Source organism: Cervus canadensis, chromosome 20 (assembly GCF_019320065.1).
Source record: "Cervus canadensis isolate Bull #8, Minnesota chromosome 20, ASM1932006v1, whole genome shotgun sequence".
Lineage (NCBI taxonomy): Eukaryota > Metazoa > Chordata > Mammalia > Artiodactyla > Cervidae > Cervus > Cervus canadensis.
The window spans coordinates 34,637,028-34,659,215 of NC_057405.1; the positions used below are offsets into that span (position 1 = coordinate 34,637,028).

Below are 22,188 nucleotides of genomic sequence, written 5' to 3' on the forward strand. Positions count from 1 at the left end.
GTCCAACTCAATGAAATCCCTATCAAAATCCCAAGAACATTTTTCACAAAAAATTCTAAAATTTATATGGAACCAAAACAGATGCTGAATAGTCAAAGCAACACTGATTAAAAAGAACAAAGCTGGAGGTATCACACACCCTGATTTCAAACTATATTACAAAGCCACAGTAATCAAAACAGCATGATATTGACAGAAAAATAAATACAACGATCTCCAAACAGAATTAAAGTTCAGAAATAAACACTTGCATATATGGACAACTAATTTACAACAAAGGAGCAAATATACAATGGAGAAAGGACAATCTCCAGTCAATAGTGCTAGGAAAACTGGACAGCCACATGCAAAACAAATTAAACTAGACCACTATCACACCACAGACAAAAATTAATTCATACAGCGGATCAAAGGCTCCAGTGTAAGACCTGAAACCATAACACTCCTAAAAAAGAAAACATAGGTGGCATGCACTTTGATATGAGTCTTGCAGTATCTTTTTATTTTCTCAGTCAAGGAAAACAAAAACAAACATAAATCAGATTACATCAAACTAGTTTCTACAGGGCAAAAGAAATCATCAAATGGGAAGAGAGATTTGCAAATGATATATCAAAAAACAACTTATATATATGAACTCAATGATATATTTAACAAAAAAACTGATCAAAAAATGGACAGGAGTTGAATACATATTTTTCCAAAGAAGACATATAGATGGCCAACAAGCATATGGAAAGATGTTCAGCATCATTAATTATTAGGAAAATGCAAATCAAGACCACACTGAGATATCACTGTACACCTATCAGAGAGCTAGGGTCAAAATGACAACACAATATCATGTGTTGGCAAGGATGTGGAGAAAAGGGAACTCTCGTACACTGTTAGTGAGATTTTAAATTGGTATAGTCACTAGAGAAGACAGGATGGAGATTCCTAAAAAAATTAAGAACAGACTACCATATTATAGCCAGGTACTGCACTTCTGGGTATTCATCCAAAGAATACAAAAACACTTATTCGTAAAGATACATACTCCCCTATGTTCACTGCAACATTATTTACAATAGCCAAGATATGGAAGCACTGTATGTGCCCATCAAGGGATGAACAAATAAAGAACCTGTGTTATATGCATTTGCATATATAAATACACACACACACACATATATATACATACAATGGGATACTACTCAACCATGAAAAAAGATGTAATCTTGCCATTTGCAACAACATAGACCATGAGGGTATTATGCTAAGTGAAATAAGTCAGATGGAGATAGACAAATATTGCATGATTTCACTCATAGATGGAATATAAAACACTAATAAATAAAAACAAAATAAATGAGTAAACTAAACCCCAAAATTCCCTTTGTACAGAGAACACAGTGTGGTTATGAAAGGGAAAAGCAGGTGGTGAAACAGGTAAAAGGGATCAACCATATGCTGACAGACAGAAGTTAAATTCTTGGTTGGAAGCAACCTGCAGGGTACACAGAAACAGAAATATAATGCCGTCCACATGAAACCTATACAGCATTATAAATCAACATTACCCCAATAAAAATAAATAAAACCACTAAAAGCCCGTGTTTTTATAATTTCCAGATCTTTGCTAAATGAAAAATAACAAGACCCTGAAACTTTCCATAAATTCCATTTATAAAGGAATTTAAATAGACATTAATTTTATCATTGGACATCTTTAATTTTGATTATCAGGTTTACCTGTACAGTGGGTACCTAAGTCTCATGACCTCATTTTTAAAAGATCCTAATGAATCAGAATTCATTAGGAATTTGTTCTACTGAGAAGTTGGGCCAAATATACTGTTTCACTTGATACTGTAACTGAAAAAAAAGTAAACCTTACCATTTTCCGGTAAAACACAGAAAGGTCCTTCAAAACACCATCACTTAAAACATCAAGAGATCTAAAAAATAAATTATAAAATTCTATCTTAAGACTCAAGTAATTTAATGCCTGGTAAGATTTTCAAATATATAGAGACATTTTATATAGTTGAATAAGTAACATTTATTTTTTAATATATCAGCAGCAACAAATTCTTTTTGGAAGTATGTGTGATTATATATTTCAAATATACAGCAAACAGACAAACATACTGAATAAAACTCAAGCAACTCTTACAAATAATAGAAAAATATTTTCTATCATAATAAAGTATAAATTTTCAACTTTCATTTTCCACAAATTAAAATCCTTAAAGAGTAATAATTAATATAATTATAATATATAATTATATGTAATATATAATCATATGTAATATATAATTAATTATAGTTAGCATAATTTATTATAATCCTACAAAAGAGTATTATATTGATAGAACAATGGCCTATCAGGTACCTGAATTCTATCCAGAATTATCACTGTTTCTAATCATCTACATTATCTTGAGCAACTCACTTCATCTCTCTACGTTTTAAGATCTTCATGTATAAAATGACATTTGGACTAGTTCAACTGAATTCAAAGAGATTTCAAGGAATTTTACTGATACTTTGAGGCATCAGTAAAAATTTAAATCAGTTTTCATTCTAAAGTAAACTTCAAACTTTTTTACAACTAATATGAAACATGGAGAAGGAAATGGCAACCCACTCCAGTATTCCTAACTAGAGAATCCCACGGACAGAGGAGCCTGGTGGGCTACAGTCCACGGGATCACAAAGAGTCAGACATGACTTAGCAACTAAACGACAATGTGCAACAAGCATATTCAAATCTGTACCATACCGTTTTTTTAGCATTTAAAGATAATTAACTTGTAATGCTACATCAATTTACATGCAGCTCTCCTTTCTTAACATCTATTTGCATATTTATTTACACTTCTGAAAAACACATATTTTACTAGAAATGTTTACATTTATACAAACAAATCTTTATTTTAATGAAACTTATGCAAGTCTACTTATGTAAAATTATTCAACACAGCACATGTGCCACCCTTAATACTTCAGCTGACAAATTTGTCACAACATAATAAATGAAAAACAGTAGTGTGACACATCATTTTCCACATATTTTATTTTTCATATTTTAGATATGGTGTTCATTTCACACTGTGGTTGATTCTTATCTGACATATTAAATGAGCTTAATTTGGCAATAATGAAAAAAAATTGCTATGATTAGAATTACTAATGTCAGCAAAAGTAAATGAATTTGTTCTGAAACCTTTGTTCCGACACTAAAATACCAGAGGCATTTTAAATGACATTGTCTAACATCCCATACTAGTAATTTGTATTTAGAAAGCATGCACCAAGTAACAAAGATTAAACGGCCATAAGAATTTCTTCTAAATAGACCCTAAATGTCAATTATTAAGAATCTCTTTGTGATTCACCTTTATAAAAAAGTAGAAAACTTTTATTTCAAACATGTTTTGAAATTAGTTTTATTAAAAATCATCCTGACTTTGAAAGGTTAGTTATCAAACAACTGTTACCACTTCTAATTATATGAATCAAGGTTTTTCTTGATTATTTGCAAAAAAAGTTTCATGGGTTTTTTTCATCCTCATATGAGGATATAAAAAAAATCTACCTTATAAGGTTTTCATAAAAATTATGAGAATCCATACAACACCTCTAGAATGCTGCCTGGCACATGGTAGTATTATTATCACTATTATTATGTAACTATTATTATATTACTACTATTAGTTATTATTAATAACTACTTTTATGGCAATAAGTGTTACCTATTATTACAATTAAAACAAAATACAGAATTATTATGATACTGACTTTAAAAATGCAACTGACACCAAAAACTCTAATCTGAAATTTCTGTATTCACCAAAAAGACTCATCTTCTTATCACTGACTTTATAGTGAATAAATGTAATAACATCTTGACCTTACACTAAAAAATGAATCTGTAAATTTATTTCATTAAAAAATTCCACTGCTAAAATAGTTGAAAAGAATGGGATTAAATTTCCTAAGATTCTTCTAATTCTAAAATGTCTATGACTCCTAAATCATTAGCATTTATCAAATTCCTTTCATCCAGGTAAACAACAATATAATGTGAAATATTAGCATATAACATAGGATATAATGTTTAACTTGTAACATGTGTCATTTTTCATAATGAATATTCCATTACCATCAAAGCTTGCACACATGTACCAGCTTGCAATAAACCAGACCAACTAAATTTTTCAGGCCATCTGCTGCACACTAAGTTTGACCAAAGAATCAATACATAGTATAGGGAACATCTTAAAAGAGAATAAATACAAAGAGAAAATAGAAATCAACCAGTAACAAATTATATGCATAAATATATGTGAAGTAATTAAGTGCTGGCTTAATTAGTATTAACAGATAGTTTCCAAAAGACAGGTAACAACTACATAGCTACAAATTAGCCTAAACAAGCAGAGAGGTATGAATACATATACAAATACATTTGTGATAATATTGTCCCATAACCTTCCAATCAGAATGTAAGCTCCTATAACACTGAGGGCAAGGATATTGTCCATTTGTTCACTGTAGTACTGTAGCAATGGCTGGCATATATTAAGCATCCAAATACTGATGAAATGATTAAATGTCTTACATTTTCACTTTTTCTACAAAGTTAGGATTTATTGTTATTCACTTCCAAATTACTAACATAATAGCTATTATATATAAATAAGTGCTTTTGCAACAGTCTGTATATAATACTCAACCTACCTTGCTTCAAGTAAAGCTGCCATATTCAGTCCAATAAACTGTAAACAAGAGAGTTTCAATTGTTCAGCATTATACATTGCTGCAAATTCCAGCAGCATAGCAGCATTCTTAAGGGTAACTACAAAGGAAGAAAAGATCTATAAAACAAGATGAAAGGCATTTTAACTATAGCAAATGAAACATACTTATTTCTTAACTTGTCAGGTTTGAACATTTAGAAGAAGGAAAACTGAAAGTACTGTCCTGCCAAAAAAAAGTTATACTGGGGCAAATATAGAATTTATTTTCCAACCCGATATGCCAAAGTAATTTTAAATGATTCATTATGAGGAAAAATAAACACACACAAAATTTTAAGCAAAAGAAAATAGAAAAGGTGCATTACAGTGTCATCTAAAAGTAAACACGTAAGAACTGACAATCTTCCATCTAAACTTTTTGGAGTATTTTTAACTTTCACTGATAAACAACACTCCTTTTCATTTACATGTCACAGAACAGTTATTTCCTCTTCTATAAAACTAAAAAGATATGACTAACAGAAAGTGAAGGAATCATTCTATAAAATATATTTATGTTAAATCAACTATCAGACTTTATGTGAATATATTTACATATATAAACACAAACTATATATTTAGAAAATAAGTACATTTAAATATTACTATATTATCATTCATGCCAGTGCACAATCTGGCATACTGCACAAAAGATGCTAAATTTTGTTATAATCCTTGTAAATGTATATATATATACGAAGTGTGTTTTACTGGAGACTGTCCAAGAATATTCTGCTTACCTAACATGTAACTTGGCTTCTGAAATCCCCTTTTCTTATTTCCTCTGAGCCCCAGCCAACAGAGAAACACAACTATTTTCTACACCTGGCTTCCTCCATTTCCTTTCTCTTTCTCTCTTGTAACTCAGTCAAAAGTTATATGCAGACAATAATGATCTCTGCCTCACTCTGGACTGACCCAAAGTCTCAACTATTTATTTCACGGAAATAAAAATGAATCATATAAAAACTTTATAAAGAGTTGTTCAGCTGGTTTCAAGGACTGCCCAATAAACAGACACCAAGGTTCTGTTGAATCCTTCTCTTGCTAGATTCTAAGATGATCAAGAAATTCATTAACAGGGGCAACTGTGCAGCAGGAGCCAAGAAAGAATATCCAAAGGATAACAGGAAAGTTGACCGAACAACTGAAAATATCCTCAATTTGTATATTTTATACCTACTGCATGCTGTGTCCTTTAATATAGAGCTGGTCCTCCATGCCAGCAAGTTCCATACACAGAGAACCAGCTGTATTCACTGTATTAATACTATACTATTTTACACAAGGGACCTGAGCATCCACAGATTTTGGTGTCTGCAGAGGCTCCTGGAGTCAATCCCTGTGACACTGAGGGACAATTGTATTTCCTTTTTCTGGCTTTTAAGATCATAGCTGTTGCTCTCTCTTTGACAACCAAGAAGAAGATACTCCACAGAACTCAAGTGAGTAAATAAGATACCTGAGCTAAGTTAAACTATTAGCAAGTACAAATCAGAAAAATCTAACAGGAAATCTCTTCACACTTCCTTAAGAGGCAAAGAAGGAGAACAGGATAAGATTAGAAAGCCAAGAAACTTTTGTTATCAGGCTAAGGAAATTTAACCATTATCTTAGAGGAAGCAATTAAAAACATGAATAGGAGAAGACACTAACCACTTCCTATAGGAAGATTAAAGAAAGAGAAGTCAGAAGAGAGAAAGAGGACTTAAAAGACTACTATGACACTACACAGAAGGGACGAGTAACAGTGATCTCAACTAGCATAGTGACAGTGAGGAAAAAAAAGGTGGGGGAAATGTGATCAACACAGTTAAGAGACTGATCAGTTTTGACAGCTGAAATTTGGATGTAAGGCACAAAATAATAAAGAAATAACTTTGGCTTTCAAAGTTCAGTGTTAGGATGACAGTCCTGCAAATAACTGAAATAATAAGCAGAGAGAGAAGTAAGAGCTTCAGAAAAAGAGATACTTTTGATCAAATACATTGATGGGATGGTTACACAAAAATTCCAGCAAATATAATTCTCTGGCAGTCCACGGGTTTGAACTCTGTACTTGCACAGCCAAGGACACAAGTTCATCCCTGATGGGGAAATAAGATCCCGTAAGCTGTACGACGTGGCTTAAAAAAAAGAAATTCCAGTAAATAACAGGGTAGTTAAGTGTAGACTTACAGACCAGGGCAAGTGCAAAGAATTTCCACTTTCAAACTCTCATCCTTCAGATTGCAAAATAATTTCATGCCATCTTTATTATTCAAGTTTTATGATATTTCAAAAAAATTAACATATTTCAACTATAAGATTTACATGTATTCACATATTAACATCTCTGAAATAAGGATGTGCTTACAAATGATGACAAGAAATAATTTTAACTGTCTTGACATTTTTCATGATATAAAAACAGGCATTTTACTTAAGCTGCATCATAAAGTCAATAAAATATCATAAATCCTGAATCAACCTGAGAAAACACTAAGATTCTAATTCAAAATTACTCACGTTTTTCAGTTAATGCTACTTCACAAATTTCTTTCAGTCGAGATATGAGAAGCTGATCAGCCACCACAAGAACACTACAAACAAAATCCACATTTTGAGATTCTGGAAAAAAAAAAAAAAGTGTCACTCATACTATTTTGTAAACATTACACCTAGGAAAAAAGTCCAAGTAATTACGATACTACAAAATACTACAAAAGAGAGGTAAGATGATTCATTTCTAAATGCTGAAATTGTAAGTATGATAAAATATTTCTATCTATAGGTAGAAAACTGTTTAAAAATAAAAACACAAAACCATCAAAATGCCCTGGTTTACATTAGGACCATAAAATGGGAACTTGAGTAGATCTCTTTTAGTCTAAAGGGCTAGAATGCCTGCCTTATTTAAAATCTCCCATTATTGTTACAGAAACTAACAGGGGGGAAAGTCAATTCTCATCATCAAAAATAATATACAGGTATATGTTAAACACACACACACACATACAGCAAGGGACGGCAGAGGTGAATAAAGCTCTTAGGCTTATTTAAAATGAAACTGGTCATCTAAGAGTACTTTTAAACTATAGAGAAGTTCCTTAATTTAACATAACCTTGGTCCAATGTACTATTTATGACCTTAAAAATGCCCCCGAGTCACTGCCAGAATAGTAATATAAATAGGAAAAAAAAAAAAAAAAACACCATAGGAAGAAAAAAATGGTTAAAAAGAAAAAAATTAAAGCAGAAAAAACATTAAATGAGAGGCGAAGTCACTATAAATGGGAGACTAAGGACTACGTCAAAAATTCTTCTCTTCTACCAAAGCAATGAGAATTATTACAAAAAATGAGCAAAAATCAACTCTTTCAGAATTCTAGAAATTAGCCAAAGGCTCACAATAATCAGGGAGCACTGACTCCAAAAACTTGGCTGAATCTTGCTAAGAACAGTGAGCTTTGGGACACCCTGGCTCCTCCTACTTAGATCCTACTCTCCTCCATTCTCAACAGTAGTCCTGAAAGCCATCATTCCTGCAATCATGGGCTGAAATAAGCAGGTACAGACACTGGAGGTGACAGAACAGTTGTGGGGCAACATTATCAAATAACTTATTATTTAACCTATCTGGCAGTTTCCTGGAAACCCCACCAGTAGGGGTTTATTTGACCTGACTCAAAGCTCAGTGTGAACAGCGGCAGAAAAAGGTACTTATTAAAAACAAATAGCAATTGTTTAACACTGAGGCTGTCCAAGACAATGATGAGGGGCAGAGCAAACAAGAGGCAGGTCAAAAAACTTAAAAAGAATAGCTCAGGGAGGAGATGTTGTCAAGACTGAATGTTTGTGTCCCCTGAAAATTCACATGGTGCAGTCATAAGGGTAGGGCCCTGATCTGACGAGATTAGTCTCTTTCTACGAGACAGAGATCTATCCATATTTCCCCAAAAAGCTGTTCCACGTGTGTGTGCTGTCTCACTCTTTCTCCATACACACTCACACACAAGCGCTGAGGAAAAGCCAAGTAAGCACATAACAAGAGGCTTGTTACACAACACAACAAGTAAGGACATAATAACAAAATTATACACACAACCTGTGTATGAGACAGGAAGAGAATCCTGCCAGACCTTGGTCTGAGACTTCTAGCCTCCAGAACTGTGACAATAAATTTCAGTCTGTTATTTTGTTGTAGCAGTCTAAGCTGACTAGTAAAGTGTCTAAAAGGGGCTTTGAAAAGTTTTAACATATTCCTGTGAATCTAGAAGGCCATACAAATGTGGAGGACTGTGTACATGCCCAGAAAACACTTAGGAAGGCCCCAAACTCTTGAAGCCACGTCACAACACACACAAACAACTCCTAGGCGTAGGCTGGGAAATTTACTGGTTTAGACATTTAAGGAAAACTCTATTAGCTGAACAAACAGAGGCCTCAGTGGTCACATATGACAAAGAATATCAATCTGACAGAATTAGCTTCAAAAAGTCACTAAATAAACAGAAAAAATAAATAAAATAACCCCTGGAGAAGAAAGAGAATCTGATTTCAAGAGTTGCTACATTATGGGAATTCCCTGGTGGTTCAGTGGTTAGTGTGATTACACTGCCAAGCCCTGGTCAGGGAACTAAGATCCAGCAATTATGAAAGATGAAAAGAGAAACGTCAAGTGTGGCCTATAGGCAAAAAAAGGAAAAAATAGTCAAGAGAATGTCCCTAAGAATGCCAAGATCCTGAACTATTACAAAGAGTTTAAATCAATTATTTTAAATATGTCCAAAAACAAATTTAAAATATCACATCTAAAAATTTAAAAGAAAGCATCAGAAGAAATGAAGACTATCAATAAAGACAGAAACTACAGGTTAACTGAGATAATCCAATATGAAGAACAGAAAAAAAATAATGAGTAAAAAATAAACTGTGTATAAGGGATTTATGGAATACTATAAAAAGATACATAGGGGACTCACAGAAGCAAATAAGAAAGAACATAATATTTGAAGAAATAATGGAACTGGAAGATAGGGATTGACATATACACACTATTATATATAAAATGGATAACTAATAAGGACCTCCTATTAATACAGGGAACTTTATTCAATACTCTGTAATTGCCTACATGGGAAAAGAATCTAAAAAAGGGTGGATACATGTATATGTATAACTGATTCAAACTAACACAACACTGTAAATCAAGTATATTCCAATAATTAAACAAATAAATGCTTTAGTGGTATATAAAAAAAATAAAATCAGCGGTAATCTGGAAAAAAAAATAATTATCGGGGGGGGAGGAACTAAGAGTGAAGAAAATCTGAATGCAAAATTAAGCAGTAAATGACAGCCAAGATAGGTGTAGTTCAGTCACTAAGTCGTGCCTGACTCTTTGCAACCCCAGGCGCTGCAGCACACCAGGCTTTCCTGTACTTCACCATCTCCCAGAGTTTGATCAAGCTCATGTCCATTGAGTTGGTGATGCCATCCATCCATTTCATCCTCTGTCATCCCTTCCAAGAAAGGGAACAACCAAAAAAACCATCACCCAATGAATGGATAAAGGAGATGTGGTGTTTACATGTATGTATACATACATATATGTGTGTGTGTCACATACAGTGTAATACTACTTGGCCATAAAAAAGAATGAAATTCTGTCATTTTCAATAATGAATCTAGAAGATATTATGCTTAATGCTGCTGTTGCCGCCAAGTTGCTTCAGACGTGTCCGACTCTGTGTGACCACATAGACAGCAGCCCACCAGGATCCCCCGTCCCTGGAATTCTCCAGGCAAGAACACTGGAGTGGGTTGCCATTTCCTTCTCCAATGCATGAGTGAAAAGTGAAAGTGAAGTCGCTCAGTCATGTCCGACTTTTAGCGACCCCATGGACTGCAGCCTACCAGGCTCCTCCATCCACAGGATTTGCCAGGCAAGAGTACTGGAATGGGTTGCCACTGCCTTCTCCGATGCTTAATGAAATAAGTCAGAAAGACAAATACCTCATGTTATCACTTGTATGTGAAACTGTGGAATTTAAAGAACACACATGTATATAAAAAGGACAAAAACAGACAATGAGAACAAAGCAGTAGTCACCACTGGGGAGAGGGAAAGCGGAGGGGCAAGGTAAGGTTATGGGATTAAGATCTAAAAACTACTATGTATAAAATGAGAAGGCAACAGGATATATTTTATAGGACAGAAAAATAAAGACATTGTTTTTTTTAACAACTTTACATGAAGCATAATCAATAAAAATATTGAGCCACAATGCTGTACACCTGAAACTAATACTGTAAATCAACCACACAGAAATTAAAAGAAATACAGAAAAAAAGTTGTGATTGTTATAATTACATTAGGGCTTTCCCCCGTGACTCAGATGGTAAAGAATCTGCCTGCAGTGCAGAAGATCTGGGTTCGATCCCTGGGTTGGGAAGATCCCCTGGAGAAGGGAATGGCAACCCACTCCAATATTCTTGCCTTGGAGAATTCCATGGACAGAGGAGCCTGGCAGGCTATAATCCATGGAGTCGGAAAGCCAGATATGACTGAGCCACTAACACTTCCAGTTCCATGATTATATTACATGTAAGCCTCATGGTAACAACAAAGAAAAAACTCCATTAGATATGTTGGAGCACCTATATAAAGGAAATATTAAAAGCTGAAGGCAGAAATGGACATGAATACAATAATAGAAAGGACTTTGGGCATCCTGGTGGTCCAGTGGTTAAAAAAATGCCTCCCAATGCAGGGAACACAGGTTTGATCCTTGGTCTGGGAGGGTCCCACATGCCGCGGGGCAACTAAGCCCACGTGCCAGACTACTGAGCCTGCCCTCCAGAGCCCACAGGCTGCAACTGCGGAGCCCAAGCTCTGACAGCCTGTGCTCTGCAACAAGAGAAGCCACTGTAACGAGAAGCCCGCGCACTGCAACTAGAGCAACCCCTACTCTCCACGACTACAGAAAGCCCATGTGCAGCAACAAAGACCCAGCATAGCCAAAAATAAACAAGTAAACACAAACATTTTTAAAAATAATAGAGGACTTCAATACTCCATACTCAATATGAATAAATAACCCGGACAAAATTAACAAAGAAACAGCAGATATGACCAACGCTATAGACCAAATCACCCTAACAGACATAAATATAACACTCCATCCAACAGCAGCAAAACAGACATTCTTCTCACATGTACACAAGACACCCTGCAGGAGAGACCATGTGTAGACCCACAAAACAACAATTTAAGACTGCAATCATATTAAGTATCATCTCCAACTACAAGGGCATAAAATTAGAAAAATAGGAATAAAACTGGAAAATTCAGATGGTCTTGAATAACCAGGAAGTCAAAGAAAAAGTAAAGAAAATACTTGAGTCAAAGGAAAATGGGAAACACAACATATCAAAATTTAAAGGACAAAAGAATTTCTAAGAAAGATGTTTATACTGACAAATGCCCTAAAAAAAAAAAAAAAACTCAAAAGAACAACCTTTGAAGGTTTTTACACAACAAAGAACTATAAAAAGAAGAACAAAGCCCAAACTTGGCAGAAGGAAGGAAATACTAAAGATAGAGCAGAAACCAATGAATCAGACACCAGAAAAGCAAAAGAAAAGACCAACAAAAAGTTGCTTGTTTGAAGAGAGAAAATTAACACACCTTTAAGTAGACTAAGAAAAAAACTCAAATAAAATTGCAAATGAAAGAGGAAACATTACCAATGATATCACAGAAATATAAAGGATCATAAGAGACTATTATGGATAACTATATGCTAATGAACTGGACAATCTAGAAGAAATGGATCAGTTCCTAGAAACAAGAAACATACCAAAACTGAATAATAAAATAGAAAATCTGAACAGACTAATAACAGAATAAGGAGAATGAATCAGCAATCAAAAATCTACCACATAAGGAAAAGTTCAAAAGCACAATGCTTCATCAGTGAATTCTACCAAATATTTAAAGAAAAATTAACATAAATCCTTCTTAAACTAATCCCAAAAATCAAAGAGGGGGCAACACTTGCAAATTCACTTTATGAGGTCAACCTTATCCTGCTACCAGAGACAGACAAGTTCACTAAAAGAAAATTACAGAACAATATCCCTGATGAGTGTGTATATAAAAACCCTCAATAAAGTACCAATAAACACAATTAAACAGCATATTAAAAGGACCATACACCATGATCAAGTGGGATTTACAGATAGTGATGCACAGATAGTTCAAAACGTGCAAATCAATATAGATGATATGCAACATTAACAGAATAGAGGTTAAAAATCATATGATCATCTCAATAGTTGCAGAAAACGCACATGATAAAATTCAACATCAGTTCAGTTGCTCAGTCATGTCCGACTCTGTGAGTCAACATACATTCATCATAAAAACTGTCAACAAATTAGAAATGCAACAGGTTTTTGTATATTTGTTTTTAACCCTGTAAATTTATTCATTTATTATTTTTAATAGTATTTTGGTGGCATCTTTTACTATTAGAAATAATAAATGAATAAAGTTGCAGAGTAAAAAAATCAATATACAAAAACCTGTTGCACTTCTATACACTAACACTGAGCTAAGAGAAAGAGAAATTAAGGAATCAATCCACTTTACAATCACATCAAAAAGAATAAAAGACTTAGGAATAAATTTAACCAAGGAAATGAAAGATCTGCATACTGAAAACTACAAAACATTGAAAAAACAAAGAAGATACAAATAAATGGAAAGATATTTCATGTTCATGGGCTAGAAGAACTGATATTGTTAAAATGCCCATTCTACCCAAAGCAATCTACATATTCAATGAAATCCTATAAAAGTTACAATGGTACCTTTCATAGAAACAGAAAAAGTAATCCTAAAATTCACATGGAACCACAGAAGACCATAAATGGCCAAAACAATATTGAAAAAGTTCAACAAAACTGGAGCTGTCATATTTCCTGATTTCAAAGTCCTACTACAAAGCTAGAGTAATCAATACAGGAACACCCTGACATAAAAAGAGACACGTAGACCAATGAGATAAAATAGGCCAGAAATAAACCTTCATGTATACAGCTAATTAACCTCTGACAAGAATGTCAAGAATACAAAATGGGGAAAGACCGTCTCTTCAGTTAAGGATATGAGAAAAACTAATATCCACATGCAAAATAATGAAACTGGACAAAAATCAACTCAAAGTGGACTAAAGATTTAAATCTAAGACCTGAAACCAAAAAACTCCTAGAAGAAAAACCAGGAAAGGCTCCTAGACACTGGCCTTGGCAATGATTTTTTAGATGTACCAAAACCACATGTAACAAAAGTGAAAATAAACAAGTGGTGTTCCGTGAAACCAAAAATCACACCAAGGAGTCAATAGAATGAAAAGGCAACCTTGGAATGGGAGAAAATAATAGCAAAGCATGAGAGATTAATGTCCAAAATATATAAAGAACTCATATAAATTCAACAGCAAAAACAAACAAACAAACAAAAAAATACAGACTTAGAAGACAAACTTCAGGTTACTAAAAGGGAAAGCTTGGGGTGAAGGATAAATTGGCAGTTTGGGACTGACATATACATACTACTATATTCAAAACAGATAACCAACAAGGACCTATTGTATAGCACAGGGAATATTCTGTATTCTGTAATAACCTAAATGGGAAAAGAATTTGAAAAAGGATGCATGTATATGCATAAATGATTCAGTTTCCTATATACCTGACACTAATACAATGTTATAAATCAATGACAGTCCAATATAAAATAAAAACTTTATTTTTAATGGGCAAAAGATCTTAGACATTTGTCCTTGGAAGACATACAAATGGCCAACAGGTAAATGAAAAGGTGCTCAACGTCACTGTTTATCAGAGAAATGCAAATCAAAACCACAAGGGGATGTCACCTTATACCTGTTAGGAAGGCTATTATCAAAAAAAAACCAAGATAACAAGTGAAGAGGTAGAGAAAAGGTTACTCTTCTGCTCTGTTGAGAGGAGTGTAAACTGGTAAAGCCACTATGCAAAGAATATGGAGCTTCCTTAAAAAATTAAAACTAGAATTATCATACGATACAGTAATCCCAATTCTGAGTATTTAGCCAAAGGAACTGAAATCTGTATTTTGAAGATACACCTGCATTACCATGTTCACTGCAAAATTATTCACAATAGCTAAAGTACAGAAATACCTAAGTGTCCATCAACAAACTGATTAAGAAAATTTGGTATATACAGAAAACAGAGTGTATCACTCCTATGACTAAAGACACCTGGTAAATAAAACACGGGTGTGTTCCTGACAAAGCATATAAATGCATCCTCTTTATAAAATTCAGTTCAATTATTAGTCTATTTATTTTACTTCAGACACATTACATGAGGGGAAAAACAGACAAGAAAGAACCACACTCCCTGTTGTCAATTTTTCATCTCAATCGTGTAAGTAGCTGGGTATGAAAATGTTAAATCTAACCTCAACCATTATTAACAATTCATATAGAGTTCATTTTTACATAGGTAATGAAAATTTTCTATTCCATTCCTTTACTGTTAGTAATCATCTGCATAGCTTATTCTAAATTTAAGCCTTTGCTGATTAATTCAATTAAAGCAGAAACTAAGATCTGTGTAATTTTATCATTTTTAAACTGTATCTTAAATATCTAAAATGTCCTAACTTTTATTAATACCTTTGATCACAACAGCTTCATCAGCATAGAGGTAGTCCAAAATAACTTTTAGTATGTCAGAATGTATTGGCATTTCCAGAGCTGCACAACTGGAAGCCTAAATAAAAGTAAAACAATTAATTTTCAACTACAAAATAACACTGCAATCTGACTGAGGTGATCAGTGTGAAAAACTTTTAACAGGAATCACATCAGATACAAAAGAATATAATGTTAAAACACAAAGCTAAAATGAGATACATTTAATTTTAAAATGCCTTGTAACATGAAAAAGAATCAAGAAAATCTGAGAAAAAAGAAACAAACTGGTATTCCACATATAACTCCAAATAATAATGGAGAATTCATTTAAGTAACTATTTTGCAACAACTTTAATTTCAAAAAATTGCTATTTTCCTGCCAGTTTAAGCATAAATAAAGTCAATACAAGAGAAAAACTGAGTTAAAAATATTTTAGAATTTCTTTAGTATATAATTTCCCAAAGATATAAAGCATAATTAGCAGCCTATGTGGTTTCTACTTAAATCTTACCTCAATCCATGAGCTACTCAGCATACTACGAAAATATTCTGAAAGAAAAAAGAATCAATTAAGAATAGGAAACAATACCAAAACAAATAAATCTGCAACCAACAAAAAAGTAAACCTACCAAGTCTAGCACAAAGAATGCATTTATGACAAGGAAATTCCTTTCCATCCACTGATTTCATGGTCACATCACATAAAAAAGAACTGGAAAAAAAAAGTTTAATTGAAGCAAAAGCTTTAGGAATTGTCTTAACTTTTGATTTTCTCCTAATTAAAGGTGGCATATAGCAAACAACTTGAGGGTATACATACAAATAAAATATTTTATCTCCTTCCACTATAGGGAAAAAAAGGCCTTACAATGAAGATAGTATTTGTAAAAGGAACTGCATACAGATAAATATTCAAGAAAGCTTTTTCTAATTTTCCTTTTTCAATACAGGGCAGGTGCTGATTAATATGACACTAAGTGGCATCACAGTCAAAGGTCATTAATTCACTTTTATTTGTACAACCTATTTCATGCTAAGCACAGTCTATATACAACCAGGTTTTTCTCTAAAATTTTCTACCTACAAGAGACAAATACCTAAAAATAAAAAACTTTTTTTTTTTCATTTATTTTTATTAGCTGGAGGCTAATTACTTTACAGTATTGTAGTGGTTTTTGCCATACATTGACATGAATCAGCCATGGATTTACATGTGTTCCCCATCCCGATCCCCCCTCCTGCCTCCCTCCCCATCCCATCCCTCTGGGTCTTCCCAGTGCACCAGCCCTGAGCACTTGTCTCATGCATCCAACCTGGGCTGGTGATCTGTTTCACCCTTGATAATATACTTGTTTCAATGCTATCACTCAGAACATCCCACCCTCGAATTCTCCCACAGAGTCAAAGTCTGTTTTGTACATCTGTGTCTCTTTTTCTGTTTTGCATATAGGGTTATTGTTACCATCTTTTTAAATTCCATATATACACGTTAGTATACTATATTGGTGTTTGTCTTTCTGGCTTACTTCACTCTGTATAATGGGCTCCAGTTTCATCCATCTCATTAGAACTGATTCAAATGTATTCTTTTTAATGGCTGAGTAATATTCCATTGTGTATATGTACCACAGCTTCCTTATCCATTCATTTATTAAAAATAAAAACTTTTAATAATAAACATATTTTAGAATAATATACTTATTTTGGAAAAAAATTTATACTAAAGGAAATAATCTTCATAATGATGAAGAGAAGAGGCATAATTATTTCGGTTTCTGGGTTAACATCATTACCTATTTTTAAGAAAAAATACAAAATTTAGGGAAATTTTTTTAAATTCTTCATTAGAAAGTAATCAGGAAAAAAAAAATGAACTCTACGTCTTACTGAGCAGTTAATATTTTACCCATTTGCCTCAACAATTCTTCAACATTTCCAGACATGAAAAAGATGAATAAAGGTGAGAGGGTGTCCACATACACATTTTGCTGCATACATGTGTAAATAAAGAGAGCTCTATTTCCAGTCAGGTTCCCAAAATCTAGAGATGAAAAGTTTATCTTCATTTCCTAACTTACCATTTTTTCTGATTTAGCTTTGGCTTACTACCAGTTTTCTTGGCAATGATACTAATTTCTTCATTTTCATATCTGACTCCATCTAACCTATCAAGGATAAAAAGTAACAATTGGTGACTATATTCCCCCGACCAAAACAACAAAAATCCAACAAATGAGCCCACATCTAAACATGATTATATAATTTGTATCACCTAAAAGAGTATCTCAGCAAACCCCCCACTCTGTGATAAAGAAGTCATCCAGTCTCCTTCAATTTTACTTAATATTCAAAATGTGTTAAACATCATTACCGACAAAAAAACAAGTGAAAGCCATGACACAAAACCCTTCATGGTTTCAATTAGAAAACATGATAAACTCTCCTCCCTTGGCTCCTGCCCCACAACTAAGGTTATACTGCCACAGGCAACATAAATACCTTAAAAACAGAGAATTCCAAAAAATCTGGTTTGTAAGACGAGAAACATTGTCAAGCACTGTACACATGCTTTATGACCAAACTACACCAATAATGTAAGGTAAACATTATTCCTCTCATTTTATCTGCTGAGAAACTGAGGCTCAAAGAAGTAAGAAATCTGCCCTAGCTAGTTACAGTGGAGCTAAGAGGCACATATAGGTCCAACTCCAAAGACAGAAACTCATTGCAGAATACCACACTGCCTGCCACTCCAGATCCCTGTTACAGAGACACCATGAGAGTTCAAATCCACGAACAGTCTTCCTATCCTTTAATGTTTTAATCCAGGGATTCTAGAGATAGCTTTAGCAGAAAACAGAGAAACACAGGTCCCTGAAAAGAAAGAAACAGATCCAAACAGGAAGGGGAGGGGGAGAGAAAAGGAGAGAGAGAGGGAAAGTAAGGGAAAGAGAAAAGGAAGATGAGGAGGGGATGGAGGAGGGTGGGGAGGGGAAGAGAAGGACCAAGATCAGAAGCAGGAGCAAAAGCAAAGTAAAGTTGAGCAGGAGAAAAAAAAAAAAACAAGAAGCAGAATTTCTAAAAGGAAGACATAATGAGGTACATGAATAGATACTAAGGAGGAGTCATACCTACTACTTAAATTACTGAGACCAAATTTCTTTGCGACATTTTGTAACATTTTTACAGGATCATCTTCCCCAACACTTTTTACTTTTTTGGAAGATTTGGATTTACTCTTCTGCTTTTCACTAATTGTATGAGCTTGATTACTTTTGTAAACTTCAAATGCTGACTTCTGATTATCTTCATGGGAATTCATTTTATTCGAATGACAATTTGGAGTGCCCAGATATCCTTCTGGTTTTCTGCTTAAATTTAGTCTTGGTTTGAAGCCATGAGTTAAAAAGTCGCAAGTATCTGTGTATATAAACTGCAAAAGATATTCAAACAGGTCAGGATGAACCTTCTCTACCACAAAGAGATGGCAGCCTGCAGAATCTTCATCTTTCCGGTAAACATCTATGAAGTCTAATGCAGTACCATCCGAAAGAAACAATTTCTGGAAAAAGTCCGAACGCACTGCCAAAATATATTTATGTGCAGGGAAGAGTCTACTGCCAACTTGAAATGTCACATCATGGATGTTGTCCATTTCATCCGTTTCCCTCAAAAGTTTGCCAAACTCTTCAAAAAAGGATGAGGAGGACACGGTTGGAATTTCATAAAGGCTAGAAATAAAACAAAAATTATTTTTACTTTCAAAATAATGAAAAAAAGAAAACACAAAAAACCAAGAGCATCCCTCCTTAAGTATAATTTTTTTACTTATTAAACTTAGAAAATCTTTCATTTGACATTTCTGATAAGTATATTGCACATAATTTTAGATACCCTTTAAATATATTCTATTCCTTTATGTATCTTATTTCCTCTAAACTAACATGACTAGAATTAAGTTTTCCTTTGAAAGGAGAGTTTTCTGTTTCTATAAGGAAACACTAAAACATAAATTTGAATGACTTTTGGAGAAATTTTTTAAATGTATTTTTAAAAGTATAACTAAAAACATTCAAAAAGAGTACAGTACAGTGTTCAACCTTTTCCTGTTTATATTCTTTCATCTCACAAGCGGAGAAGAATATATACAGAACAGCAAATAAATACTTCAGTTCCCAGATCCCAGAATAAGTTAGAAACTCAAGGAAATAAAGATAAATACACACACATACATCAGTCCATACCCCTGGTTCTTTCAGTACTGTAGGCATGCAATCGTTACCTTCCCAATCTACATTTCACTCTTCTCGGTAGGGTGACCAACTCCCCTGGTCTGCCTGGGGCTGAGTGGTTTCCCAGGAGAGGAAACTTTCAGTGCTCAAGCTGGGACAGACCTGGGCAAACCAGGAGGAATGATAATCCTGTCTCTAGGGACTTTTTCCCCTCTACAGTAAGACCCTTGATATTTATCTTAAACCTGTCATCTCTGTACTAACCTGACAGAAGATTTGCACTGAGATTCACAATGCCCTCCAGATGACTCTACATTACCTCTTCTATCATTTCCCACTGTACTCAATGGTCAGAAAGTTTTGTAAACTATGTAACAAATATTTATATTTCTCAAAATCTGAGAACCTACAGGACCTCATGAAGTACCAAAGATATGAATAAATTCTGTGTGTATGTACATATTACCTTCAACATTTTCAATAAATATCCTTTTGCAAGAACAATCACTCATAATTTCCAATATAACAAATTCCACCTTTGAGGTAACCTAGTAATAGGATTATATGTCTGAAGTCTCTTTAAGACTTGACAACAGCTCTTCAATTAAATTTGTACCAGGAGCTATTGAAAACAAAAGAAAACCCAATGACTGTTCCTTCTAAAAATGAAATTTAATATAGACAAGTGTACATTTACCTTGTTTTAGGATCTGACTGCAAGATTGCAAAGTTGCATCCACTTGGATCTGTGCTGACACTAACAGCTCTATGGGCAAAAGTAAGTTTCTCAAGTCGAATTCTTTCATACACACTATTTATATCAGAGACACAAGACACATCTGGTGAGGAATTATGAAGGTTTGATAAAATCTCTGCTAAAAAGAAAAAAATAAACTTTCATTAATCAAGGCTTTATTGAAACTGTTAAAACGATTTAGGAGTAAATGGAATAGAAAAACGATTAGGAGAACAGGGAAATCTTTTATCTGCATTAAGTCCTTTTGAAGAACTACATCTTCTCTCTCTTCAACATAATTTACACCCTATATATTATTTGTCTGATAGAAGAAATTTTGGTAGGTCAATTCTCAATTATTCATGATTTTTTAAAAATTTTCTTCTTTTCCCAATTACTCATGATTGTGTCCTCCACACTGGAACCAAAGCTGTCTAAAAGGCAAATACAGTGTTATACTACCGTTGAAATTTCCTCAGCTTCCATTAAAAATTGTATTTGCTTCCTCCCTTCTTCTCCCCCTTCCTTCCATTTATTGAGCAAATATCTGAATGACCACATGTGCTACAGTGATATAGCACTTTTCAGTGTAGCCCTAGTAATACTGTAGTGAACAACACAGCATGCGTCTACAATCTTGGAATATACAATCAAGCAGAGAAGACAGATGTTAAACAAATGATTTTATCAGTACAAGTCAGATTGGGGATATGAAAGAAGAATATGACACGTGCATGCAAGTAAATGTTTCTGCCTGTAGTATGAAAAATGTTTAAAGCAAATAAAGACAAAGAGATCACTGATAAAACTAAGAGTCCAAAAAAAAGAATGAACACTCTAAGACTGAGGTTGTAGCAATGAAACTAGAGAAAGTGGAGATTTCAAAAATGTTTGAGATGGAAGTGACAAAACTTGGTGACCAGTGGGTTGTAGAGGGTGAGGGACAATGGGGTGTGAAAGACAGCCACTTACTTAAAACCAGTGAGAAGCAGACACGTAAGCATGAGAGCGTGAATCCAGTTTTAGACTAGTTAGGACTAAGGCACAGTTCTAAGGGCTCCAACACAAGTTAGTTAAAGACCCTCTGGTTACTCTCAAATTCACTCTTTTACTCACAGGGATTTACTAATCTTCCTGACACTCAAAAAACTTATTATGTGCAAATTAGTATTTGTCTCCATGAACTGCAAATATTTATAAATGTATCTATTGCCCCTACAAACTCATGACTGTCTGAGAACAGGGGCCCACCTTACATATTTTTGTATCATTAAAACCTAGCCCTATATCCAGCACATAGTAAATATACCTTAAATGTTTATAGACTTGTGTAATCTATAAAGAAATAAAATACTACACATCAATAAACTATCCAAAAATCATTCCTTTGTGGCTTTATAATTTTGAAGAATATGTTTATAATTTCCTGAGTAATTATAAATGTTCTTTATATATCTTTTAGTATATAATAACTAATTTGTTCATTCAATAGATGACTTAATGAGGGAAGGAAATATGCTGAATGCTAATGATTCCAAAGAAACCTTTATTTCACTGTGAGGATATAATGACTATATGTCATGGTCCTTGCCATCTTATAATATGATAGGAGACCAACATTAGAAAAATTAATCACAAAGATAAATACATAAAAACAAGTAAAACTAAGCTACATGATAAAAATACAAAGAGAAC

At 33.7% G+C, this 22,188-nt stretch overlaps 1 protein-coding gene across 3 annotated transcripts in view; it reads right to left on the reverse strand.

The window, feature by feature from the left end:
- The window catches only part of IBTK (inhibitor of Bruton tyrosine kinase), a 90,721-nt gene that overhangs the window by 34,093 nt on the left and 34,440 nt on the right, over window positions 1–22,188 (reverse strand). For 2 of the 3 annotated variants that reach the window (XM_043439722.1, XM_043439719.1), the window contains exons 11-19: window positions 20,455–20,632; window positions 18,657–19,256; window positions 17,604–17,690; window positions 16,155–16,237; window positions 16,036–16,073; window positions 15,503–15,599; window positions 7,296–7,397; window positions 4,729–4,846; window positions 1,880–1,940 (exon numbers count right to left, since the gene is read on the reverse strand). In XM_043439722.1, coding sequence (XP_043295657.1) covers window positions 1,880–1,940; window positions 4,729–4,846; window positions 7,296–7,397; window positions 15,503–15,599; window positions 16,036–16,073; window positions 16,155–16,237; window positions 17,604–17,690; window positions 18,657–19,256; window positions 20,455–20,632 — 1,364 coding nt within the window. The remainder of the gene's footprint in view (window positions 1–1,879; window positions 1,941–4,728; window positions 4,847–7,295; window positions 7,398–15,502; window positions 15,600–16,035; window positions 16,074–16,154; window positions 16,238–17,603; window positions 17,691–18,656; window positions 19,257–20,454; window positions 20,633–22,188) is intronic. The other variant, XM_043439721.1, reaches the window with a different exon arrangement.